The sequence below is a fragment of the Cyanistes caeruleus genome, chromosome 4 (genome assembly GCF_971803275.1).
Source record: "Cyanistes caeruleus chromosome 4, bCyaCae1.hap1.1, whole genome shotgun sequence".
In the NCBI taxonomy this organism is placed as follows: Eukaryota; Metazoa; Chordata; class Aves; order Passeriformes; family Paridae; genus Cyanistes; species Cyanistes caeruleus.
In genome coordinates this window covers 31,899,410-31,920,019 of record NC_141704.1, presented here as the reverse complement: position 1 = coordinate 31,920,019, position 20,610 = coordinate 31,899,410, and the positions used below count along the sequence as shown (strand labels likewise).

Genomic DNA, 20,610 nt, shown 5'->3' with positions numbered 1-20,610 from the left:
CAAGCTGCCTGATGTCACCCAGGACAATGCCTACAGCACTGGCTGGGGCCAAAACCCCTTTATTTTTGACACAATTTCCAGCACCATACATACATACATACGAGTGAGGACATCAGAGGATTTTGTAGCCTATGCAGGGCTCGGGATACCTACAAGTGTCATGACAACCTGTAATTGTTTCCCAGCTTCAGTGTGGAAGTCTGGGTGTCCCACAATGTCACAGCTTTCCCTAAACACTTTTTCCTGAGCTTCCCATCTTTCACCTTCTCTTAAGGAATTATAGGTGCACATCTGCCACATGTTAAGAGTTATATTTTAAGGATCCACACAGCACTAATAAAACGCCATTCTTAATCAGAGAAAAGGAGAGCTGTTGTAGCCACTTAAAGTTTACTGTGAATATTGAGATGGGATAATGGCAGGTCTCAGACATGGCTACAGGATCATGGAGGAGGCGTTTGAGGAGTTCTGGGGGACTTGAACTCAGTTTAATGGGTCTGAATGAGCTCATCTCTCACTGCCAACATAAAACCATCTCAGTGGGGATAAGGCGTGGGCATGATGATCCTGGAGGAAAGCAAAACCACTCTGATGTGGTCAGAAAATGTGATGCAAATGGAGACTTCTCTCTTTCCCATCTAGCCCTTTTCTAAGGCTTCTTCTTTGTCTTGTCCAGCAGTTCCTCTTAGAGGGGTCACATTGAGGGAATGGCCAGCTGTTGCCAAAATTTCGTCCTCCAGTAGCTCCTTCTGAACAGAGACTATGGCATCTTGTACCTGCCGAGTCCCTGCTCTGGCACAACGGGCATCTTCATGGTCCCTCTTCCTGGTGTTCTCCTCTGGGACTTGGGTCACCTCAGTGTTGCCTCCATAGAAAGCTCCTGCCCTGTTGGCAAAACCTCTTCCCACACTGACCATACGGGCTTTCCTTCCAACTCTCTTCTTCTTTTTCCTGATCTTGTTCTGGAAGAAGAGGCAGGTGAAGGCCTGCTTGAAACGCTTGCGGAAATGCTTGGAGATGAGGGCATAGACAATGGGGTTGAGGCAGGAGTTGGTGTAGGAAAGGCAGTGGGAAGCCAGGCGGAAAGCGTAAGTGGCCCGATTGAAGGGAAAGTGGCCAAACCAGAAGCAGAGGATGACGAGATGGTGGGGCAGCCAGCAGAGGCAGAACAGGATGGCCACTGTGACAATCATCTTGGTGACCTTACTCTTGGCTTTCCGAGACTCTGAGATTCTTTCTATGGGGTCTACAGAAGTCCACAAGAACTTGATGGTCCTTGTGTATGCCAGGCTCACCACGGTCACAGGCAGCAGGTATCCAAATACAAATGTCAGGATGTCCAGAACCTTTCGGCGCTGGTCCTCCCAGACGGGGACACAGATGGGCACACCGTGGTAATGGATTATCTGGTAGTAACTGAGGTAAGGCCCTGCAAAAAGCAGCGACAGTGACCAGATTACCACAATGGCCACTCCTGCATTTCGGGACGTGCGGAGATCCCGGGACTTCAGTGGATAGCGAATGGCCAAGTACCTGGCAAGGAGGAGAAGGAGAGACAAAACACAACATGGGTGAGGATGAGGTATTTCTCCTGCCCTGTGGAGCTGCCATCTGTGTACCCCTTCCCCTGCAGCCACCCATCTCTTCCCTCCCAAACCTTTTTGTGAGTGAAGGTTACAGTGAATTCATAAAAATATCAGGGTCATTCCAACATTGGGTCTGGGATCTCTATCATCCACTCTGCTGCGCTAGCTCAGGAAGGGCAAGTAGTGTATCTCTTGAACCAGGTAAGAGAAGGATAGGAGCAGGACTCTCCTGTTTCTTCTGAGTTGTGTTGCTGCCCATGGGCGTTTTGCTGTTCTTGCTCATGCATAGTAGACTCCCCTCCTCCCCAAGTGAGTACATTAATTAGGCTGAGAGCTTGGCTTGGTAGAGGGGGATGGCATGGGGAGCTGGGGACACTGGCTCTGCTGGCCAGACCTTTGGGGAGACCTGACCTGCTTCTTACAGGACACCCAACAGGGTAAGTAGCAGCCTTTCTCCCACCGTTAGCCCAAGAGCAGCAAACACAGTGTCCCTGAGCTGCAGAACTCAAAGGGCTGGGGACATTTACCTGTCAACAGAGACAGCAGCCAGGGTAAAGCTGCTGGCATACATGGTGAGGTAGATCAGGAAATGCACAGCCTTGCAGGCAAAGGCCCCAAAGAGCCACCCATCCAGGGTGTAAATGGTGGCCTGGAAAGGGACACAGCAGATGATGAAGAACAGGTCAGCCACAGCCAGGTTGAGGATGAAGAGGTTGGTGGTGGAGTACTTGACTTGGCCATTCCACAGCAGCACAGCCAGCACCAGCCCATTTCCCACAGTACCCACAAGGAAGATGAGGGAGAAGATGATGGGCACAATAATCCCTGCTGCTCGTAGCTCTGGGCTGTCAGAAGAGATGTTCAATGCCCCTGGCATCTTCCTGTCAGACTTCAGGGACCTGCATTGGGAGAAAGGCCCCGAGGTGCCTGACTTCAGCCTTTGACTCTCACATTGCTCCCAGAGATGCCAATCCCAACCAGCTGATCCCAACCAACCAAGATCCTCATGGCATCACTGGAAAGAATGCTGCTGTGGTCAGTCAGCATACACCTGCCTGGCTTGAGCAGAGCTGAAGCCTCTTTCTCCTGCCTGGATTCACATTGTCATCAGAACATCTCCTGTGCTCCCAGCGCCCCAAAGGATCCCTCCTGCCCTGCCCCCTGGCCTCACACATGTTCCTCCTACATTCCCAAAGCTGCCAAACCCCTTGGGATTGCTTGCCTTGGGGAGTCTAAACCCTGGCTGGTGTTCAACAGGGTTTGGCCCCAGGGCCATGGGGTAGGAGGTTCCCATGGGCTGCAAATGGTCCCAGCACACTCAGCCCAGGGCTGTGTCACCTCCAGCAGCAGGGACCTAGCACCTGGATCACACCCCACAGCAGCCACATATTCCCACCCCAAGGGAACTCCTTAAGCTGAGACCACCTCCACCGTGGAGCTGGCTGCTCCTTGCTCCCTGTGCAGTAGTTACGCTCCACAGAGCAGAGGCAACTAAACGCACCTTTTCTTGATGCTGAGAAGTGGTCAAGGGCTGGATGGTAGCAGGAAGGTGAGGATGTGGAGGAGACCCTGGAGCCACCTGAAATACAACAACGTGATCATTGTGAAGGAGCCTGTTGTTATCACAGTTCAAGGTATTGTGATTTGCTGCAAAACTTACTCCAGCCCTTAGTAACACTGCTCAGGCACAGAACACCAGATAGCAGCCTATCTCCAAATAAACCTTCCCCTTGTTGTGCTATCATTAGAACAAATTGTCCTTCTCTGAGCAAAAACAAGGAAGGAAAGACACTGTTATCTAGCTACTGTTGACAAGCAATTAACTTGTTTTTGGGTCATGCAACCTCCTCCGCTCCATGCTCCCGCATCCCTCAGCTCACGCCACTTCTGCTTCCCAGCTGCTCTGTGTACCACACCAAGAGACTGTCCCTGCCTCTGTCTTTGGTCCACTCTGCCCTACTGATAGCTACCCTCCAGCTTATCCATCTGGCCCCATGGGATCTCCTCACTAAAGCAGAGGAGCCCTGTCTCCTTCTGGGCATGCATAATGCACCAGGGTGTCTCTGCTCAGGGAGCCTGAGACTGCCTTTCAGCTTTGGAAGCTGGCACTCACCTTTTTGAGAAAGAGCCTGCAGCTTTGCCACTTGCTCAGGGGGAGACCTCCAGTCCAGCCCACGCAGGGGTAGCAGGAGGATGCATAGCATAGAAGAGTTTATCTGGGCAGCTCGATCATCCCAGTCACTCCTGCCTGGTGCTCTGCTGTCTCCCCCTGCTTGCCACCAGCTCTGCTGTCTCTCCTTCTGGAGCTCCTCTCCTCTCTCTCTGACTCCCCCTTTTCCCTCCCTCTGCTCTTGCTGCTGATCCATAGTTCTGTTGGTTTTTTTTCCCTCTCCCTGAGGTTGGGTTTGGAGTTAACTCCTCTCTGCCCAGCTTTCCTGCAGGCTCAGCTGCTCCCTGCTCCTCCTGCAGAGAAGGGGGTGGCAGAGAGAAAGCTCACTACTCTCTGGTGGAAAAGGGAGTATGGAGAGGGAAAGGGCCCCTTGGACCTCAGCAGCCATCTCTGGATACTGGGTGTTCAGGATATGTTGTCCAACACCTCGGGGGAATGTAAATATCCCCCCACTGTGAGCCTCATCCCTGCCCTATCCCCAAAATATAGGATCCTAAACCCTCTGGGAGATGAGCAATTAATTGCTGTTACTAGCTGTCATTAATTAATTGTTAGCAGCACTGAGCAGATTGAGCCTCTCCCACAATGTCTGACCTAGGGAAGGAGGAGAAAGCAGGTTTTGGATTCCATCCAGTCCAGGTGTCCACTCCACCGGTACTGCAGTATGGGAGGGAGGCCAAGATCTCCAGGATGGCCACCTCCAGGGGTCCAGTTCCATCACAGCTGCCTGGGACACATGGGGGCTGGCTGATGTGCCAGGAGAGGACAGTGACCCACGCAGCCCTCCCTCCCTGCCACTCTGCTGCCATGTCCATCCTGGTGACAGGACCTGTGCCCTGAGGACTTGCAGGTGCAGCTCAGTGATCCTTTCTCAGCAAGACTCAAAGGCCACCAGCTTCCCTTCACTGAGAAGGTTGTGGGTACCTCTTGTAATGATGGAGCAGGAAGTGGAAAAGGAGGTGGCTGGCCTGCTCCCCTCCACAGCAGCCCAAATTATCCCCATTGACTCAGAGGCAGGAGGGACCATGCAGCTTTTTCCCCCCACCTGCCCCTCTGGTGGGAAGGAGCGAGCTGTCCCCGCCAGCTCCCTATCAGTAACCAGGGAAAAGGGGAAGGCCATGCCTCGGGACGCGGTGATAACCCAGGGGATGCGGCAGAGTGCAAGCCAGCAGCCGTGCTGCCACAGTGCTGCTCGCCATGGAGGGACCGCACCGCAGCTGCCTCCTCCTCCTCCTCTGCCTGCTCCCACCACCGGGCATCCCAGGCCCACCGCCGCCTCTGGAGGAACCCCGGGAGCTGCTGCTGCTGCCTCCGTCCAGCACCGCTGACCCCACCGCCCACCTGCTGCGCGGCCACCCCTCGGCCCCGGTGCGGCCCTACAGCCTGTCGCTGTCCCCCGAGGATTATCGCTACGCCCCCAAACCCCGGCACCTGCGCCCCGGGCGGCTGCGCCGGCTCCTGGGCTCGGCCTTCGACCCCTTCTGGATGGCGACCGAGGAGCCCCGCGGTCGCAACGGGAGCATCCTCGGGGAGAACCTGGAATCCCTGAGCAGGGAGCTGGCCGAGGGTGCCGGGCGGTATCACCGCAAGCTGTGGCGAGAGGCGGAGGGGCTGGAGCTGCCCCCAGAGCTAGCGGGGGCCCTGGCCCGCCGCCTGCGGCAGTGGCTGGTGGAACGGGCCGCCTGTCGCCTCACCGCCGCCTGGGTGGACCTGGGACCCGTCTTCTGGCCCCGCTGGGTGCGCCACACCACGTGCGAGACCGGGTCCCCCGGCTGCTCCTGGCCCCCCGGCATGAGCTGCCGGCCCGCACAGCTCACCCGCATCAAGCTGCTGGCCTGGCACTGCTGGAGCCCGCAGCACCCCGGGCCCCCAAACTGCACCTGGCGGCAGATCCCCTACCCCGTCGTGGCCGCCTGCAAGTGCTCCTGCCGCTGAGGGGGCTCCGGAGGTGCCTCCCGGTGCCTGTTCTTGCGGCCAAAAGGCTTGAGAAAAGGCAAACGTCCGCCTGGACTCACCCTCGGAGCTGGGGGAAAACCGCCCAGAGAGAAATAAACCTCCAGGAAGGAAGTGGGGATGGCTGTGGTTGTTGCTCTGTGTCTCCCTGCCGAAACCCCTGGGTGGGGGGGTGCAGCTGCTTTGCCCCTCAGCCGCCGTGAGGCACTGGCACCAGCGGAGGCCCTTGTGCAGCGCTCATCTCCAGCAAAGGATGAGGGATGGAGAAATGATGGCACTGAACAGCAGGTTCTGTCTGCACCAGGACTTTCTCAGTCCGAGCTGGGGCATCCCTGCCTGCCTGGGTGGGGCTGCAGGCAGGGAAACAGGGCAAGGGAACTCCAGCAGAGAAAGGGTAGAGGGGGGTCACTGCTTGGGGTGGAAACAGCAGTGTGGAGAGGGGCCGGAGTGAATCAGTGGGGTAGTTTGGGACTGAAACAAGGCAGCCTAGTGAGGGTAGAAAAAGTGGGGGGTGGGCCATGACCCAGGGCTGGAAGCATTTTTGGGGCTAAGTGTGTATGAAAATGGGATGGGATAGGATAGTCCCCTACTCTGAGGTAAAATGGGTGAAATACATGGATCCCTCAGTGCTGAGGATGACAGCTCCAGACTCAGGACAACCTGAGCAGCACACAGGGTATGGGGTAGGTCAGGGAGCCCAGGGTGGGAACTGCATCCTCAAAAACTGGCATCTGCCTCTGTGTTCCACTCAGCAAAACATCCTCTGCTTTCTGGGCTAAAAGCTGCCTAGAGCTGTAGATCAGACCTAGGCTGGAAGGCCTTGAAACAATAAAGAGAAGGAGGATTTGCCTCAATTAAATACTAACATGATGCCTACAAGTCAATGAGTACAGCATTATTCATCACCAGTGTGCCATCATCTGACCCTCCTGCCTTCCCAGGACTCCAGCACTCCACAGTCTGTTCCCCAGACAGCTCCAGAGTCTGCTGCTGAGCTTGGCCTTGAAGCAAGGAGAGTGCAGGGAGCTGGCTGCAGAGGGACCCGAGGGGTACAGAGGTGAGAGGGTCAGTGCGTGTGGTGAGAAGGGGAGCAGAAGGGTGAGCACACATGCACATGCAGAAACTATTGTGAGCATCACAGGTGGGAGGCTGCTGCTGCTGCTCTGGCCTGCAGCTGAGCAGAGAGACATCTGTAGGGCTGCTCTGCCAATGAGGAGGACTTGAAGGCTGGAGCAGGGTTAAACTGCTTGGGTTGTCCACCCTGAGTGGAGCAGAGGCACCAGCAGGGATGCCTGCAGAAGGTGAGGGGAGAGGTGGAGACCAGGGATGGGGACCAGCAGGAGAGAAATGTGAGGGAAGGTGGCACAGGTGTGCAATGGAGGTGTGCAGGTAGGGGGAGCAAGGGGTGCACGTGCATTGGGCTCAAACCAGCAGTGATTCAGTTTAGAGTCTCAACCTCCCTGTACCTGAGCTCATCTGTCTGAACTTTCACCTCTTCCAGGCTGCAGAAGGGCCTGAGAGCAATCTCCCTGCTCTCCCCACTACATCCCCCATGCCAAAACACTGCCTGTTGAAAGGGGTTTGCAGCACTGCGAGGGCCCAGTAGCACAGAAAGGGAAGTCCGTATCATAGTTTATCAGCAGGCTGAGTTCAGGGCCTGTGGAGATGGAAAATTAAACAAAATCAGCACAGTTACACTACCAGCTGTTCTAGCAGGGTTGGTCGCAGTCCTATTGAACCTACAGAACATATTTCTCCCCTGCCCTTTGCATCCTTGCACAGCCCTACAATCCTGGATTCTCCTGCAGTCGCTCTGGCTCAGGTCAGACACTACTGCCCTGTAGCGTGCTCCCTTCCAGCCTAGTGACACATTAGGACTTCAGAGCAGGTCTTTGCTGATATGACCCAGTGCTCCAGCAACCAGGCACAGCACACTGCATTTCAGCTAGAATCTGTGCCTGGCTGCAGCTACTCATTCAGCACATGGGCAGCTGCCAGGACATACAATTTCCTGTCTGGAGCAAAACTGATGCAAACACAGCAATCCTATGAGATGCCCAGGTCCCACTTGTGCCTTTTTGAATGCTGAAATCCTACAGCACAGCTTGGAGGAACAAATCCAGAGATTCCTGCCACATGGAAGAAAATTAAAGGTTTCCATCACCCGCTCTGCTCCTGGCCTGGGCCTCAGTCAGATGCAGATCCTCTCACCATGCTGCTGGCCTCCGCCACCTCAGCTTGCCTTTGCCTGATGGCCTTCTCTGGGGCAAGATGTCTTTACCAGGGCAGGTTTGGGACCACTGAAGCAATTGGGAAAGCATTATAGCTGGGGACCAAGCTGAGAGTGAGGAGAGAAAGGAGCACTGGAGCTTTGGCTAGCCCATGTCCTCTTTCCCTAACCAGCTGCTGGTGGCACAAGTTGCAAAGAGCTTGGGAAACACCCCTGCCTCAGTGGGGAATTGCAGCAGTCAGATCTGCCAGGGTGATGCTGCAGGACCCACAGGACAGCACAGAAGAAGCAGGCAACCTCAGGCACATCAGCAATGCTGTATTTCCATCAGCAGGACCTGCAGCACTTCAGCATCTGGACCGAGGCTTCAGGGAAGACATAGCAGAGTGTCTGGAAACAGCATGAGAGGATGGGGATGGGGTGCAGCTCCTGGAGGAGGAAACAGGAGGCAGACAAATATCCGCTGCACTGCAGGACACCTTTAATGACACTTTTAAGCGCTGGTTGCCAGTGCTACTGCCAGCACCCTGACTCAGGTGATGCAGGCTGTGATGCCTTGAGGAACGGTCCTGCTTTTGGCAATGTGCTGCTCAAGCCTTTTTCCCCATCAGAGGCACTTAGTTGTGGGCAGGGATGGTGCTGAAGAGGTGTTTTCTGGCCCCTCAAGACAGCGCTCCGTGCTTCCGTCCCACCTCGGTGAAGGCTTCCACGCAGCGGTCGATGTCCTCGTCGCTGTGCACGGCCGAGATCTGGACCCGAATGCGCGCCTTCCCCTTGGGCACCACGGGGTAGCTGAAGCCAATGACATAAATGCCTGGGGAGGGAATGCAGGCAGAGTCAGAGCTGGCTCTGATGGGATGGGATGGAGGCAGGCTGAGGTGTGCTGGCTGATAGAAAGGTTTCCCTCCCAGTAACCACTTCCAGCCTTCGGGGTTTTCGAGTGCCACCTGCTCCCAAGCATAGAGGTGAGGTTAGGGGCCAGCAATGGGGATGGAGTCCAGCATAGCAGGACAAGAGCACTAATGTAAATCTCCTTCCTAACTGAGAAAGAAGGTATAGCCAGCAACATCTGGGGGAGACCATGAGGACGTTTGCAGCTGGAGGGTGGAAGAGTAGTGGATTTCATGCAGGAACATCCTCTGAAGGGAGGGCTTGTGGTGGCACCACCACCAACTGTCCCTTTCCTCAGGGAATGTGTCTGCACACTGAGCTCCCTCCCCGGATCACCTCTGTTGAGCATGTCCTCTGCCATCACTGACGCCAGCCGAGCGTCCCCCAGCATGACTGGACAGATGGGATGGTCTTTCCCCGAGATGGTGAAGCCAGCTGCCGTCATCTTACTTCTGAACCTGGTGAAGGGAACAATAGGATGAGTAAAAACCTCAACAACCCTGTCATTGGAGACCGTTGCATTCTTTCCCCTGGCCACTGAGAACTGGGTAGGGTTTGCTGCACTGTTCATCTGTGCAGGGAAGAGATCTCTCCCCTTGAAGTGACCTGCTGTCATGTCCTGCTCAGCATAACGGGACTGCAGATCCTTGAGTGGACAATGTGCCCCAGCTCACGGAGCACCCAGATGTGACACATCTGCCCGACACAGACAGGCACATCCTGCAGCTTCCCCTGAGCCCTGACTTGCAAACTGTCTTCCCAGCTATCACCGGGAAAACGGGGGTGAATAAATCACAGACAACTCACTCCTGACAAAGCTGCCCCCGCTCCCACCCCAATATGGCCCCCTCACCGTTGGGTTTTGGCAGCCATAGACTGTGCAATGGCATTGCTCTCCATGAGCAGGTCCAGGGCCTTGGATGCACAGCCCACCACGGCAGGGGGCAAGCTGTTGGAGAAGAGGTATGGGCGGGAACGCTGGCGGAGCAAATCGATGAGGGGTTTGGGACCTGTTGTGTACCCGCCTGCAGACAGAGGAGAGAGAATTGGACAAGGAACTCCAGGTTCCCCTGTTTAGAGTGAGGCTTCTTGATAAAGCCAACCTGGCACCTATAGCAGGAATTTAGGTACAAACCAAGTCTAAAAATCGCAGCTGATGCTTTTGACCAAGAGTTTCTACCTTGAACCCAAAGGCAAATGCATGAGAAGGATGACAGTGTAAGGTGCACACGTCAGGATCTCCCTTAATCCTGCAGCAACATCACAAACCAAGCCTCATGCCACCAGTGGAAAACAATAACATGCATTTGTTACTCTATCATTAGGCAGAGGAAGGAAACATAAGACTGATGCTGTAGAGCTCTTTAGGGCATGCAGGACACTGGACAGGAAAATGCCTTCACCTGCAGCTCCTCCAAGAGCTTTTCCCAGGGTAGAATTGATGATGGTGACTTTGTCCATCACTCCCAGGAGCTCATCAGTACCCCTAGAAAAAGGAATGTCACATTATCAGCTGTGCCAGCACGCACCAGGAAAGCTGCTGGATACCTCAAGGGAAACAAAGCACTGTCAGCCAGCTCCCTGGCATCCCTCCTTCTAGACAAGCAGGAATAGCCCCTTGAGATAGGGGGTCAACACTTGGGTTGAACTTTCTCCTGCAGAAAGCTTAAGCTGGGACCTCACCAAGTAAGAGCATGGGTTCTTCATCCCTTAGAGATGGGGAAGCGCTGAAACTTCCCACACAGAAGTTTAATAGTCCAAACAAAGCACCTTCCAGGAGGGGTGGTGGCCAGATGAGATGGTCACACCATCCATTACACACTGAGAAGCAGCTGTCAGTTGGGGATGGATCACTGCTAAAGTATCTCCTTTCAATCCAAAGGTACAAAGCCTTCAAGGAGTCCCCACACAAAAAACACGCTGGCCATCAGCCCTTTAGTCTTGCTTCAGAGGTTAGTCAGAGCAAGAGGAAGAAACGGCACTGAAGCAGTCACTCACCGCCCGTTGGGCCCCAGGAATCCTGTGGCGTGGCACTCATCGATGAAGACCAGGGCATCGTACTTCTGGGCCAGCTGGCAGATTTCCCTCAGGGGTGCGATGTCACCATCCATGGAGAAGGCACCATCAGTGGCCACCAGCCGCAGTCGATGCTTCTATTGGAGGGAAAAAGACATCCCCGGGGGTGAAGATGTCACCCTGAGGAGAGGGGCTGGCAAAGGGAGACACTCAAACTCCTGTACAGAGAGGATGTACCTAACTGAGATGGGGGGGACTTGCATCACAACCAGCTGCTTTGCCACCTTGCCTATCCATGCCTGTCGGCAAAAACAATGCCTAGTGCACGGGAGAAGGCAGAGCTCACCCTCCAGGACCGGTTACTGCACAGGCAGCACAGCTAAGCAAGTGCCCCAGCACTGGGGAGGGAGCAGATCCCCATACCTGCGCTTCCTTCAGCTTGGCCTCCAGGTCCTGCATGTCCATGTGCTTGTAGCGGTACTTGTTGGCCTTGCACAGGCGGATCCCATCGATGATGGAAGCATGGTTCAGCTCATCTGACAGCACTGCATCCTCCGGGGTCAGCAGGGCCTGGCCGTGCCAAACAGAAAGGATCATCCTTTGCTCTGGATGCCACCTCACCGAGATCTCTCAGCCTCCCTCAGTACAGAGATCAACTCTGTGATTGATTCTAGCTGCCAGGTCTCTCCTGGCACTGCTAAACTTTGTTTCCTTCCTAGTCACCTTATCCCCTGATTCCTTTATGCCAGGTTCTTGCTTGTGGCTTCTGAGCTCCAAACCTCCCTCCCCCTTTCCTAACATGCCTGTGAGATCACCCCTTCCCCCCACCTACACCTTAAGTGTAGACCTCTGCAGAAATGGGAGCCCTGCCCAAGAGCTGGAGCTGGCTAGAGACAGCAGAGGTGAGGGTGGTTAAATGCCTCTGCATGGCTTCCCTGGTGCAAGGGAAAGGTCCCAAGTGAGGGCTCTTCACCACCAGCCACTGCCATCTTTTCTGGTGCACAGAGCTCACAGCAGAGCCTCTGGAAGGCACAGCAGCCCAGTTGCTGTCACCTCCCTCCTCCATACACAACACAAGGAAAGCCTTATGAACCTCAAAAATACCAGCGTTGGCATCAAAGCAGCTGGCATAGAGAATGGCATCTTCCCGCTGGTGGAAACGTGCGATTTTCTCCTCCAGATCCTTGTGTATGCTCTAAAGAGAAGAGAGGAGCAAGAGTCAACAGTGGGGCAGCACAAGTTCTTACTTGACCACTGCTGTTAAATCCTGACTTGAAAGGGCAGGAGGAGACAGACAGGTTTTGTCCAGAAAAGGCGTGTGTGCGTGGGAGAAGTTACTTGTGTTCAGCAAATGCAGCCCTAAAGTATGATTATGGGTTTGGATGCCAAAAGCTCAGCAGGGAAACTCCAAGCTCCCCAGGCACAAGGGAGAAGCTCTGCTTGTTCTCTGCACTTAACCAGGCGGGACACAAAAAAGGCTCCAGCAGGGATAAACTGGGCTGGGTCTGATGAAGCCACTTCAAGTCAGGTTCACCGTAATTTTGACCCGCAGGAGAGGGAAAAAGACATCAATTTTCCGAATTCAGAGGGGTGTTCAGTTTCTCTGCTCTCAGGTGTTGTAATAGTTTAAATTGGCGTATATCCAGATACTTGGCAAGTGGGCACTTGGCAGGCTCCTTTTCCCACCGGGCCACGTGTAATTTCGCACGGTGCACGCAGGCCGAGTGGGAGCGCCCAGACGGAGTCTACGTGGACACCCTGCCAAAGACCCGCGGGCGAGGGGATGCTGCCCGGTACCTGGGTACCGCAGATAAAGCGGACGGAGCTGAGCCCAGCGCCGAACTTCTCCAGGGCCTCCACAGCGGCACGGATCACCTCGGGGTGGCTGGAGAGCCCCAGGTAGTTATTGGCGCAGAAGTTGATGATCCCTGCGGGAACAGAGAGGGAGAAGCAAGGGCATGGCACCGGCAGAAGGGACCGGGAGCCCTCCTCCCCGCCGCCCCCCGCACGCACCGGCGCCGCCGCCCGCCAAGCGGAGGTGGGGGCCCTGTCGGGAGGCGATGACTCGCTCGCTCTTCCAGGTGCCGGCGCCGCGGATATCCTCCAGCTCGCTCTCCAGCCGCCGCCGCAGCTGCGCCGCCGCCGCTCCCGACGCGGCCCGGGGGCCGCCGGCCCCGCCGCCCCGCAGCGCCCGCACCGCCGCCGCCCGCCACATCCCCGCGCTCCGCCCCGCACGCCCGGGGGCGGGCCCCGCCGCCCAATCGCCGCTAATTAGCCACGGGTTAATTACTGGCCAATGCCCATTGGCCGCCGGGGCGCCGCCCCCCTCCGGGCGGGGCGGGCGCCGCCGCAGCTCCAGCGGCTGGAAGCGCTCGGGATCCTTCTCCAGGAGGCGTTCGGCGTCTTCTTTGGAGGAGAGGATCTGTCCCAGGGGGTGTAGGAACCCCAGAGCCAGGCGATATGTGATGCCCGGAGTCTGAGGGATTTTGGGGGAACGCCATCCATGAGATTTAGGAACTGTATGGGGTCGTGTACCAGGGTCTGGGGGATTTCACAGCAAGAGGGCTTCATGGACCTCAAGGACCAGCAAGCTCAGGAGCATTAGGTGCCTCTACCTAGGGATCTGGGGCCCTCAGCGCAGGTGGCTTGGATCCTTGCAGCTATGTGGTTTATGAGTGCCCACCACTGGGGATAATGAACCATGGGTCTGTAGGATGTGGGTGCATTCTGCTGAGGTGACCAATAATCCGTTGGAGAGAGATTTAGGATTTACCAGGTGAAAATCTGAATACCCAGGCCCAAGGGATTTGAGCACCTCTGGCCAAATGTGTTTGTAAACTGTAGGCTCAATGACTTTAGTCACAAAGGGTCACGGAATGATAGAATGGTTTGGGTTCAAAGGGACCTTAAAAATAATCTAGTTCCAAGTTCTCTGTCATGAGCTGAGACATCTTCCACTAGACCAGTGGAGCCCTATCAAAACTCAGCTGGAGTATTTTTAGGGATAGGGCTTCCACATCTTCTTTGGGCAACCTGTTCTATCTGGATTAGGTATGTCCTTCCTCTGCTACAGCTACCTAAGAAGTTCTGTGGCCAGAGTGGTTTAGACCACTCATTCCAGGGGAATTAGGTACCAGGCTTTTGAAAGGTGTTCAGGGTCTTCAGTCTAGGTATTCTGGGAGCCTTTTATCCAAGGGTTTTAGGAACAAGAGCCTACAGGGATTAGATGTATCCAGGCCAAGGATTTCAGTATCCTGAAGTACTGATTTTGGAATCCTTAATGGCTGAAGGACTCAGGCACCATTTGCCCAAATCATTTAGGAAGAAGAGGCTGAAGGATTTGGGAGCCATTGGAGAGGGTGAAGACCCTAGGCTTATGAGACTTAGGCACAGCAAGTCCAAGGGCACTGAGCACTCAGAGTCTCTGGGATTTTGGAGGTCCTGGCCCAGGTGGCTGGGGATCCTGATGATCAAGAAGTTTATCTGTCTCTAGCCAAGAGGGATTAGGCAGCCCCTGCTGAGCAATGAGGCCAGCCCACAGGCTCCCTGCCAGCCCTGGCTGTCAGGATCACCCAGCCCAGCCCAGGGAGGGGCTCTGGCAGGGGCCAGGCAGGCCCTGGAGTCGTGCCAGCCCCCTCTGGGCACAAAGCCAGAGCCCCTGGGTCACAGCAGGGCTGAGCCCAGCAGTTCTGCCTCGCCCTGCCCTGGCTGCCCACCACAGCCCACCTGCAGAGCTGTCCACTGCCTCAGGATATTCCTCCCTGGGGAGCAAAGCTGCTTTTGGCTGTGTTTGTCCTTTCTCCCCACGGTGATCCCACTTCCCGCTTCATGGACACCTTCAACTCCTTGAAAGCCGATGTGGACAGACTCTGGCCCTGCTCCATCTCCTCTGTCCCATCCCTGCCACCACCCAGCTGCGCTGAGGCAGCTCAGGAGCCCCGGTTATCTCCAGCACCAGCTGCACCTCACACCCAGCAGCCCAACATTCCTCACCTCATGCCCACGGTGGGGATCTGCAGCAGTGGATGGGGGAACAGGGACCCCTTTTCCTCTTCCAGGTAAGGCCAGGACTTACCTAGCCACATGTTCCAGGTTCCCCACCGATGTCTTTGCCTGGCCCCAGCAAACACGTAACCCCCCGCAGAAGCGGGGGCAGGACCAGGAATTGAAATCCTGCACAACCCCAACAGACACAGAGTCATTGTCACTCCCAACACACAACAAGCAGCCCAGCGTTAATTAAATCAACAGACACACACACCCCCAAGAAATTTCTGAGACGTCACAATAAAAACCCAGACCAGTAACACTTTAAAATTGTTTTTTTTTCATTCATCAACTGCCTTGTTTTAGCTATTTCAATTCAAGAATAGAGCAATTCTTTATAAAATGCAGTAGAAAGGAGTAAAAATAAAGGCAACAGCTATTTACAGAACCAATGGGGAGGGTACCGAAACGCCTCTAGACTTCTCACTTCTTCTTGGGCGATTTCCGGGCACCGGACTTGGCTCTGGATTTTGACCGCTTCGCCTTCTTGGGTTTGGATGCCTTCAGGGACTTGGCCTTAACAGTCCTTGGCTTCTTGGCTTTCTTCGGGCTCCTTGACTTCTTCCTGGCCTTCCTGGCGGCAGATTTGGGCTTCTTGGCCGGGGACTTGGCTTTCCTGGACCTGGCCTTCTTCCTAGGCGAAGTGGATCTCCTGGCTGCCTTCTTCCTCTTCTTGGAAGGAGACCTCTTCGCCTTGCTGGCCTTGGCTAGGCGGAAAGAGCCGGAGGCACCAACTCCTTTGGTCTGCTTGAGGACTCCGGCGGCCAGCAGGCGCCGAATGGCCAGCCTGATCTGGACGTCGGCATTCTGGCCCACCTTGTAGTGGCTCTTCACGTACTTCTGGATGGACTGCCGGGATGAGCCGCCGCGGCTCTTGTCGGCCCGGATGGCTGCCGTGATCATGTCCGAGTACGCAGGGTGGGCTGCCGGCCGCCGCGCTGACCGGGCCCGCTTGGGCTTGGTGGCCGAAGCCGGCGGCAGTGGGATCGGGCTGTCGCTCATGGCGAGTGCTTCGTCCCGCGACGCCCCGCTATGTCCTCACGGCTGGAAGCGTGTCCCGCCCGGCCTGGGACCCCCGGCCGTGGGCGGGGAGAGGCTGGGGAGGGAGCGGTGGGTGGGTGAAGCCGCAGCAGAGCCAGTGCCGCCCTGCCCGCCGGTGCCCCCGCCGGTGCCTCTGCGGCCGCGCCCGCCCCGGGCTCCCTTTAAAGGCGCGGTGCGGACCGCGGGGAGGACTGCCCCGCGCGCGCCACCCGCCGCCCGTGTCCCCGCGTGTCCCCTGCCACGCCCTGACCCGAGCCACCGGCAGGGACAGGGAGGGGGACACTGCGGAACAAATAAGAGTATTTGGGGGAACAAATGGTGGGGGACGAGGAGGGGCATGGTGGGATCTGCGGGGGAAGAGCGAAGACTTGCTCTTAGTGGGGCAACTCAGGTGCAAGGTGAATTTTGAAGGATATTGTGTAGGGACAAAGGAGGATACTGGTGGGGGGGACTTTGGGGATGCTGGTAAGACAGGGACAGGCATGCCAGGGATACTCAGAGCAACACCAAGAGATGCAGAGGGACACTTAGGGAGGACTCAGGGTTAGGGAGGGACATTTAGGGGCAACACAAGGAGACACGCTGGAAAAATATCAGGGCACAAGGAAAGAGACTGTGGAAGATATTAAGGGGGCAAGAAGGGACACTGGAGAAGACAGTGGGCATGGCACCAAGGAGAAAAGAGGGAGCACTGGGCACAAGACAGCTCACCAGCAATACCCCCATGGCCCAGTGCCACTACTCCCTGTTCTGCCCCTTTGCTCTCCACCTTTAGGTGCTTTAGGAACACCAGCGCAGCCCTTGCACGTGAATGGCGAGGGGTCACAAATAACAGGCTGTGTCCTTGTTTTGGGAGACGCACACAGCCCTCAGTGAGGGGACAGAGCGGGGACACAGTGGCAATCAGCCATCCTTTCCCCGCTGGGTGAGCGGTCGGCTGTTCCTGGGAGATTAAATATAGCCACTATCATCATCTTGCCTGCAGGATTCAGATGATGGTTCCCCTTATTTTTCAAAAACATGCGGGTGCAGCCACCTGGTGCCCATCAACATGCCATGCTGGGCTCAGAGGTGAACCAAACCTTCCAGTGGTACAGTATAGCCTTAAAATAAACAGAGAGCCCCTCTCAATAACCTCTGTGCACCCTGGGTGTCCAGGGCCATGAAAACCACCAGCCAGGGACACAGAGAAGTATGCATCAATAAAACATCAATATAGATACATAAATACAAATAGAAAAACAGAATTTAAATAAAAGGAATAGTAGAAATTGAGATAATAGAAATAGAATTATTGGATTGTTTGGGCTGGAAGGGACCTTAAAGATCACCCAGTTCCAATTTTCCTGCCATGAGCAAGGACACTTCCACTAAACCAACTTGCTCAGAGCCCCATCAAGCCTGGCCTTAAACACTTTCAGGGACAAGGCATCCACAACTTCTCTGGGCAACCCATTCCAGGGCCTCATCACACTCACAGTAAAGAATTTATTCCTAATACCTAAACTTTCCCTCTTTCACTTCAGAGCCATTCCCCCTTGTCCCATCACTACGTTTAGATAGAAATAGAAGTCTTTGGTAGGTGCTCCTGTGTTATGTGAAGACCTGGCCTGGGAGAAGACATTCAGGCCCCTGATGCTTTCCCACAGATGGAAGGACCAAGTGCATCTCCTTGAGCCTTCCTCCCTGATGGAGTTTCTTCACATGCTCTGTTCCATTTGGGCCGTGGGAAAGGTTCTCAGCAGCTGCAAACCTTTTGATTTAATTAGGAGCAAACTGCCCCTAATTGTGGAGAGGAATACCCACTCTCCTGCCTCCCTTGGGGTTTGCTTCTGCTTAAGACCTAATACATAAATGGCTCTCCATCCCATCTGGAGCGCACGGGCAGGGAGCTCTGGTGGCCACTGTACAACACTTGGAGCGGCCGAAGGACCTCTCATTCTCCCTATCCCGGAATAAACCGCTGGCGCTGGCTGCCCGCACGTAGGCAAAGCCAGGCACACAGATAAGGCACCATCTGCTTTTATTTGCACCCAAGCTGGTAACCGTCGCGAGCGGCTCGCCCACGCGCCAGGCTCCCAGGGGAGGCGAGGAGGGTTTAGGAATTGGCCCCCAGGGTTGGCACACACAGCACCACGGGCTGCCTGCAGAACCTCCAGCCCAAAAACACGGGCAGCGATTATCAACCCCGTGCAGAGCTGGGGAGGCAAAGGCGGGGGGGGACAGGTGGCAGGGAGGGACACGGCAGATGCTTCACCTAACTTTGGCCACCTTAGGGGTCTAATCTCAACCCTTCACCTGGGCAGCTCCTGCAGCTGATCCGGGCTGCTCATCCTCCTCCGGCGGGTGCCGCTGCTGGCAAACAAACACGCTCTCCCCCGTGCATGGAGGTTCTGGCCCTTTCATCCAGACTAGATCCCTAATTTTTCGCCACTCAAACTAAGGGGAAGATCCTGTGCCCCCAGGTGACTCACTGGAGGGAAGGCACACAGGTGGTCACGGCTCACAGGCTGCTGCTGGCTTTGCACATGGGGGTAACCTGGTCAAAGCAAGCCCCCAAGCACCCCACCGGATATTGGAATGCACCCCTTGAACCTCTCACTGTTTTGACCATCCGTCTTTAACGTGAACTGGTCGGGACTGAGAGGATGAGAGGATTTTCCAGACCCTGGCAAGATGTCAGGCCTGGAGGTGGAAGGCAGATGCTGCCAAGCAATGCAACCCCTGCTGCCTCTGGGAAGCAGGTCCAGCACTTCTGGCACCCTACTGCAGGCAGCACAGGGAACTCATCCAGAGGAAAGAGTTATTCCCATGGGCACATGTATCACCACAGCCATCTTGGGTTCATGCCTGTATTTTTGGCCACAGGAACCTGCCACCATGCCCAGGATGGGGTGGGTTACCCCCTGCACCCACTTTTCTCCTCAGAATTCCTACCCAACCACTCCAAGCCTCCTGAACCTCCCCCTTCTGGCATTATTCTGCAGATATTGGGAAATCCCACATCTCCAACAAACCTCAGAGGACAGAGCCTGGCAGAAGAATCCTCTCTGTAATCCTGTTTACCTTCTCCTCCCTGTCTGCACTGAGTTCAACCAGACCCCATGGGGATTTACACATTTCCAGCTGCAGATTTTGTCTTAAATGGTCAAATCATGTCCACTGTGGATGTGCAACAGATCCTTCGATTAACAGCCCCTGCCTTGTAGGGGCAGGACAGCTGTTCACAGACCTTTGAGAGCACCAGGGCACTTCTGGCAATAAATGTCAGAGATAACATTTCATTTTACCCTGTTTCCATTTCAGAGAGACTCAAAATCCCCAGCAGCGGGACTTAGTCTTGGTGGTACTCTGATCCAAGTGCTTCTGTGCTTTTTTAAGAGCAAAACAGGGAAACTAGCTGAGGTTCCAGCTGTGCTCAACAGAGTTTCAGCTCCGAGTCCCCGGTGTACAATGCAGTGTGGTCAGCCCAGCATCAAGCCACTCAGCCTGGCCATTTCTAGGGGCAGAGCAGGCTTGAAGGATACAAATAAATGGCAAAGGGACATTGTCCCTGCCTGCTGGACTGATTGCCACTGTTTTAAAAGATTTATGGGCTGTTTTTTAAGGGCAAACTCCTTATGTGAGCTGGGGTGCTGGCTCCTATGGTGATGCACAGCTGTGGGTTTTCCCTGTGCTTGAGGCTGGGATGTTTCTCACAGCCACAATCCAGCTGCAAGCAAGTGGATGAGGTACAAGCAGCGCTTTGGGATGTTTTTTTGGGCTCTGCCAGCCATCATGCCCGTCACCTATGGCTGTTTTGGTCATCTCCTCTCCTGCCCACTCTTCCCCCAGCTGGCTGCCCTGCTCCCAGGAGATAAGGATGTGGAGATGGCGGGGTGAGCGTATCACCCCGACACAGGCGAGACAGGGTCTGCCTGATTAACTCTGTGCCAATTTTGGAAGTAGCGTCCCCCATCACCCCGGGATGAGGGGATGATCCTACCCTGCTGGGGGCTGATCTGCAGCCACAGAGCCTCGAGGAGGGGCAGCTCCATCACATGTCAGGGGCACACACATTTCGCCTGTGCTTACGTCACACGTTTATCAGGCTGAGCAGCCCTCGACAGAAAGGCAGAAAAAAACAACACACCACCCCAACAAACCAACCCAAACACAAGATACCAAACTCTTCGGGGAAGGGACGGGTGAGCAGTGTGCAGTTCACCCTTGCTTACCCTCTGCTTGCCCCCAGTGCCCCACTTTTGGGAGTTTCCTCCCCCAAGAGCAGGTACAACTATGCAGACTGTTTGGTTATTTTTTCTAAAAAACACACATGGCCAACAGCACTGAGCCCTGAACCCTTTTCCCCACTTTCTCTTTTGGCTCCTAGAAATTCCCATGGCTAGATCAAGCTCTGCAGCCTGGAAACCAACTGCCCTGAGGCTGTTCTCTCACCTCTTGCCAGCCCAGCCCCACAAATGCCAAATGCTCGCCCCATTCCAAATTCAATGGCAACAGCCATGTCCTGCTGGGAGGCAGAGGGAAAAGCCTGGACCTTGGGCAGCACAGGGACAGAAGGGTTTCTAGGCTAGAGGCAGGAGGCCAAAACGATCAACAGTGAGCTCTGGTGCTTGACAGGCGTAGTAGGGAGCTGAGCTCACTGCTTGGACTCTTGCACCATCCACTGGGTTGCC

At 55.3% G+C, this 20,610-nt stretch overlaps 4 protein-coding genes across 5 annotated transcripts; 1 reads left to right on the top strand and 3 right to left on the bottom strand.

The window, feature by feature from the left end:
* Positions 1-33: 33 nt before the first annotated feature.
* GALR3 (galanin receptor 3) lies at positions 34-4,927 on the bottom strand. Of its 2 annotated transcripts, XM_023935433.2 has the most exons (5): positions 3,700-3,876; positions 3,088-3,165; positions 2,374-2,485; positions 2,114-2,235; positions 34-1,533 (listed from the first exon to the last, which is right to left on the bottom strand). In XM_023935433.2, the coding sequence occupies exons 3-5, from the start codon at positions 2,461-2,463 to the stop codon at positions 639-641; spliced, it is 1,107 nt and encodes a 368-aa protein (XP_023791201.2). In that variant the 5' UTR covers positions 2,464-2,485; positions 3,088-3,165; positions 3,700-3,876; the 3' UTR covers positions 34-638. The 2 variants fall into 2 exon arrangements, with proteins under 2 accessions (XP_023791201.2, XP_023791188.2); XM_023935420.2 differs by having other exon boundaries at positions 2,114-2,485; positions 3,700-4,927.
* Positions 4,921-5,830, top strand: LOC147653533 (noggin-like). Its single transcript, XM_086887433.1, has one exon. It carries the CDS (start codon positions 4,954-4,956, stop codon positions 5,689-5,691), a length of 738 nt encoding a protein of 245 aa, XP_086743559.1. The 5' UTR covers positions 4,921-4,953; the 3' UTR covers positions 5,692-5,830.
* Positions 5,831-8,398: 2,568 nt separating this feature from the next.
* Positions 8,399-13,071, bottom strand: GCAT (glycine C-acetyltransferase). Its single transcript, XM_023929702.2, has 9 exons — positions 12,860-13,071; positions 12,644-12,774; positions 11,940-12,041; positions 11,270-11,416; positions 10,829-10,983; positions 10,234-10,316; positions 9,684-9,855; positions 9,167-9,288; positions 8,399-8,753 (listed from the first exon to the last, which is right to left on the bottom strand). The coding sequence occupies exons 1-9, from the start codon at positions 13,059-13,061 to the stop codon at positions 8,602-8,604; spliced, it is 1,266 nt and encodes a 421-aa protein (XP_023785470.2). The 5' UTR covers positions 13,062-13,071; the 3' UTR covers positions 8,399-8,601.
* A 2,079-nt stretch (positions 13,072-15,150) lies between these two features.
* On the bottom strand, positions 15,151-16,065 carry H1-0 (H1.0 linker histone). Its single transcript, XM_023917559.2, has one exon. It carries the CDS (start codon positions 15,893-15,895, stop codon positions 15,317-15,319), a length of 579 nt encoding a protein of 192 aa, XP_023773327.2. The 5' UTR covers positions 15,896-16,065; the 3' UTR covers positions 15,151-15,316.
* Positions 16,066-20,610: the final 4,545 nt, after the last annotated feature.

Bases quoted from the DNA above. Each gene is read 5' to 3' on its own strand.
- LOC147653533 (XM_086887433.1), top strand. From the start codon at position 4,954: ATGGAGGGACCGCACCGCAGCTGCCTCCTCCTCCTCCTCTGCCTGCTC.
- H1-0 (XM_023917559.2), bottom strand. From the start codon at position 15,895: ATGAGCGACAGCCCGATCCCACTGCCGCCGGCTTCGGCCACCAAGCCC.
- GCAT (XM_023929702.2), bottom strand. From the start codon at position 13,061: ATGTGGCGGGCGGCGGCGGTGCGGGCGCTGCGGGGCGGCGGGGCCGGC. The intron at 12,042-12,643 runs GTACCGGGCAGC...TCTTCTCTTTAG, and splicing joins GCTTTATCTGCGGTACCCAG to AGCATACACAAGGATCTGGA. The intron at 10,317-10,828 runs GTGAGTGACTGC...TCCTTTTTCTAG, and splicing joins TTCCTGGGGCCCAACGGGCG to GGGTACTGATGAGCTCCTGG.
- GALR3 (XM_023935420.2), bottom strand. From the start codon at position 2,463: ATGCCAGGGGCATTGAACATCTCTTCTGACAGCCCAGAGCTACGAGCA. The intron at 1,534-2,113 runs GTAAATGTCCCC...CCTCCTTGCCAG, and splicing joins GCTGCTGTCTCTGTTGACAG to GTACTTGGCCATTCGCTATC.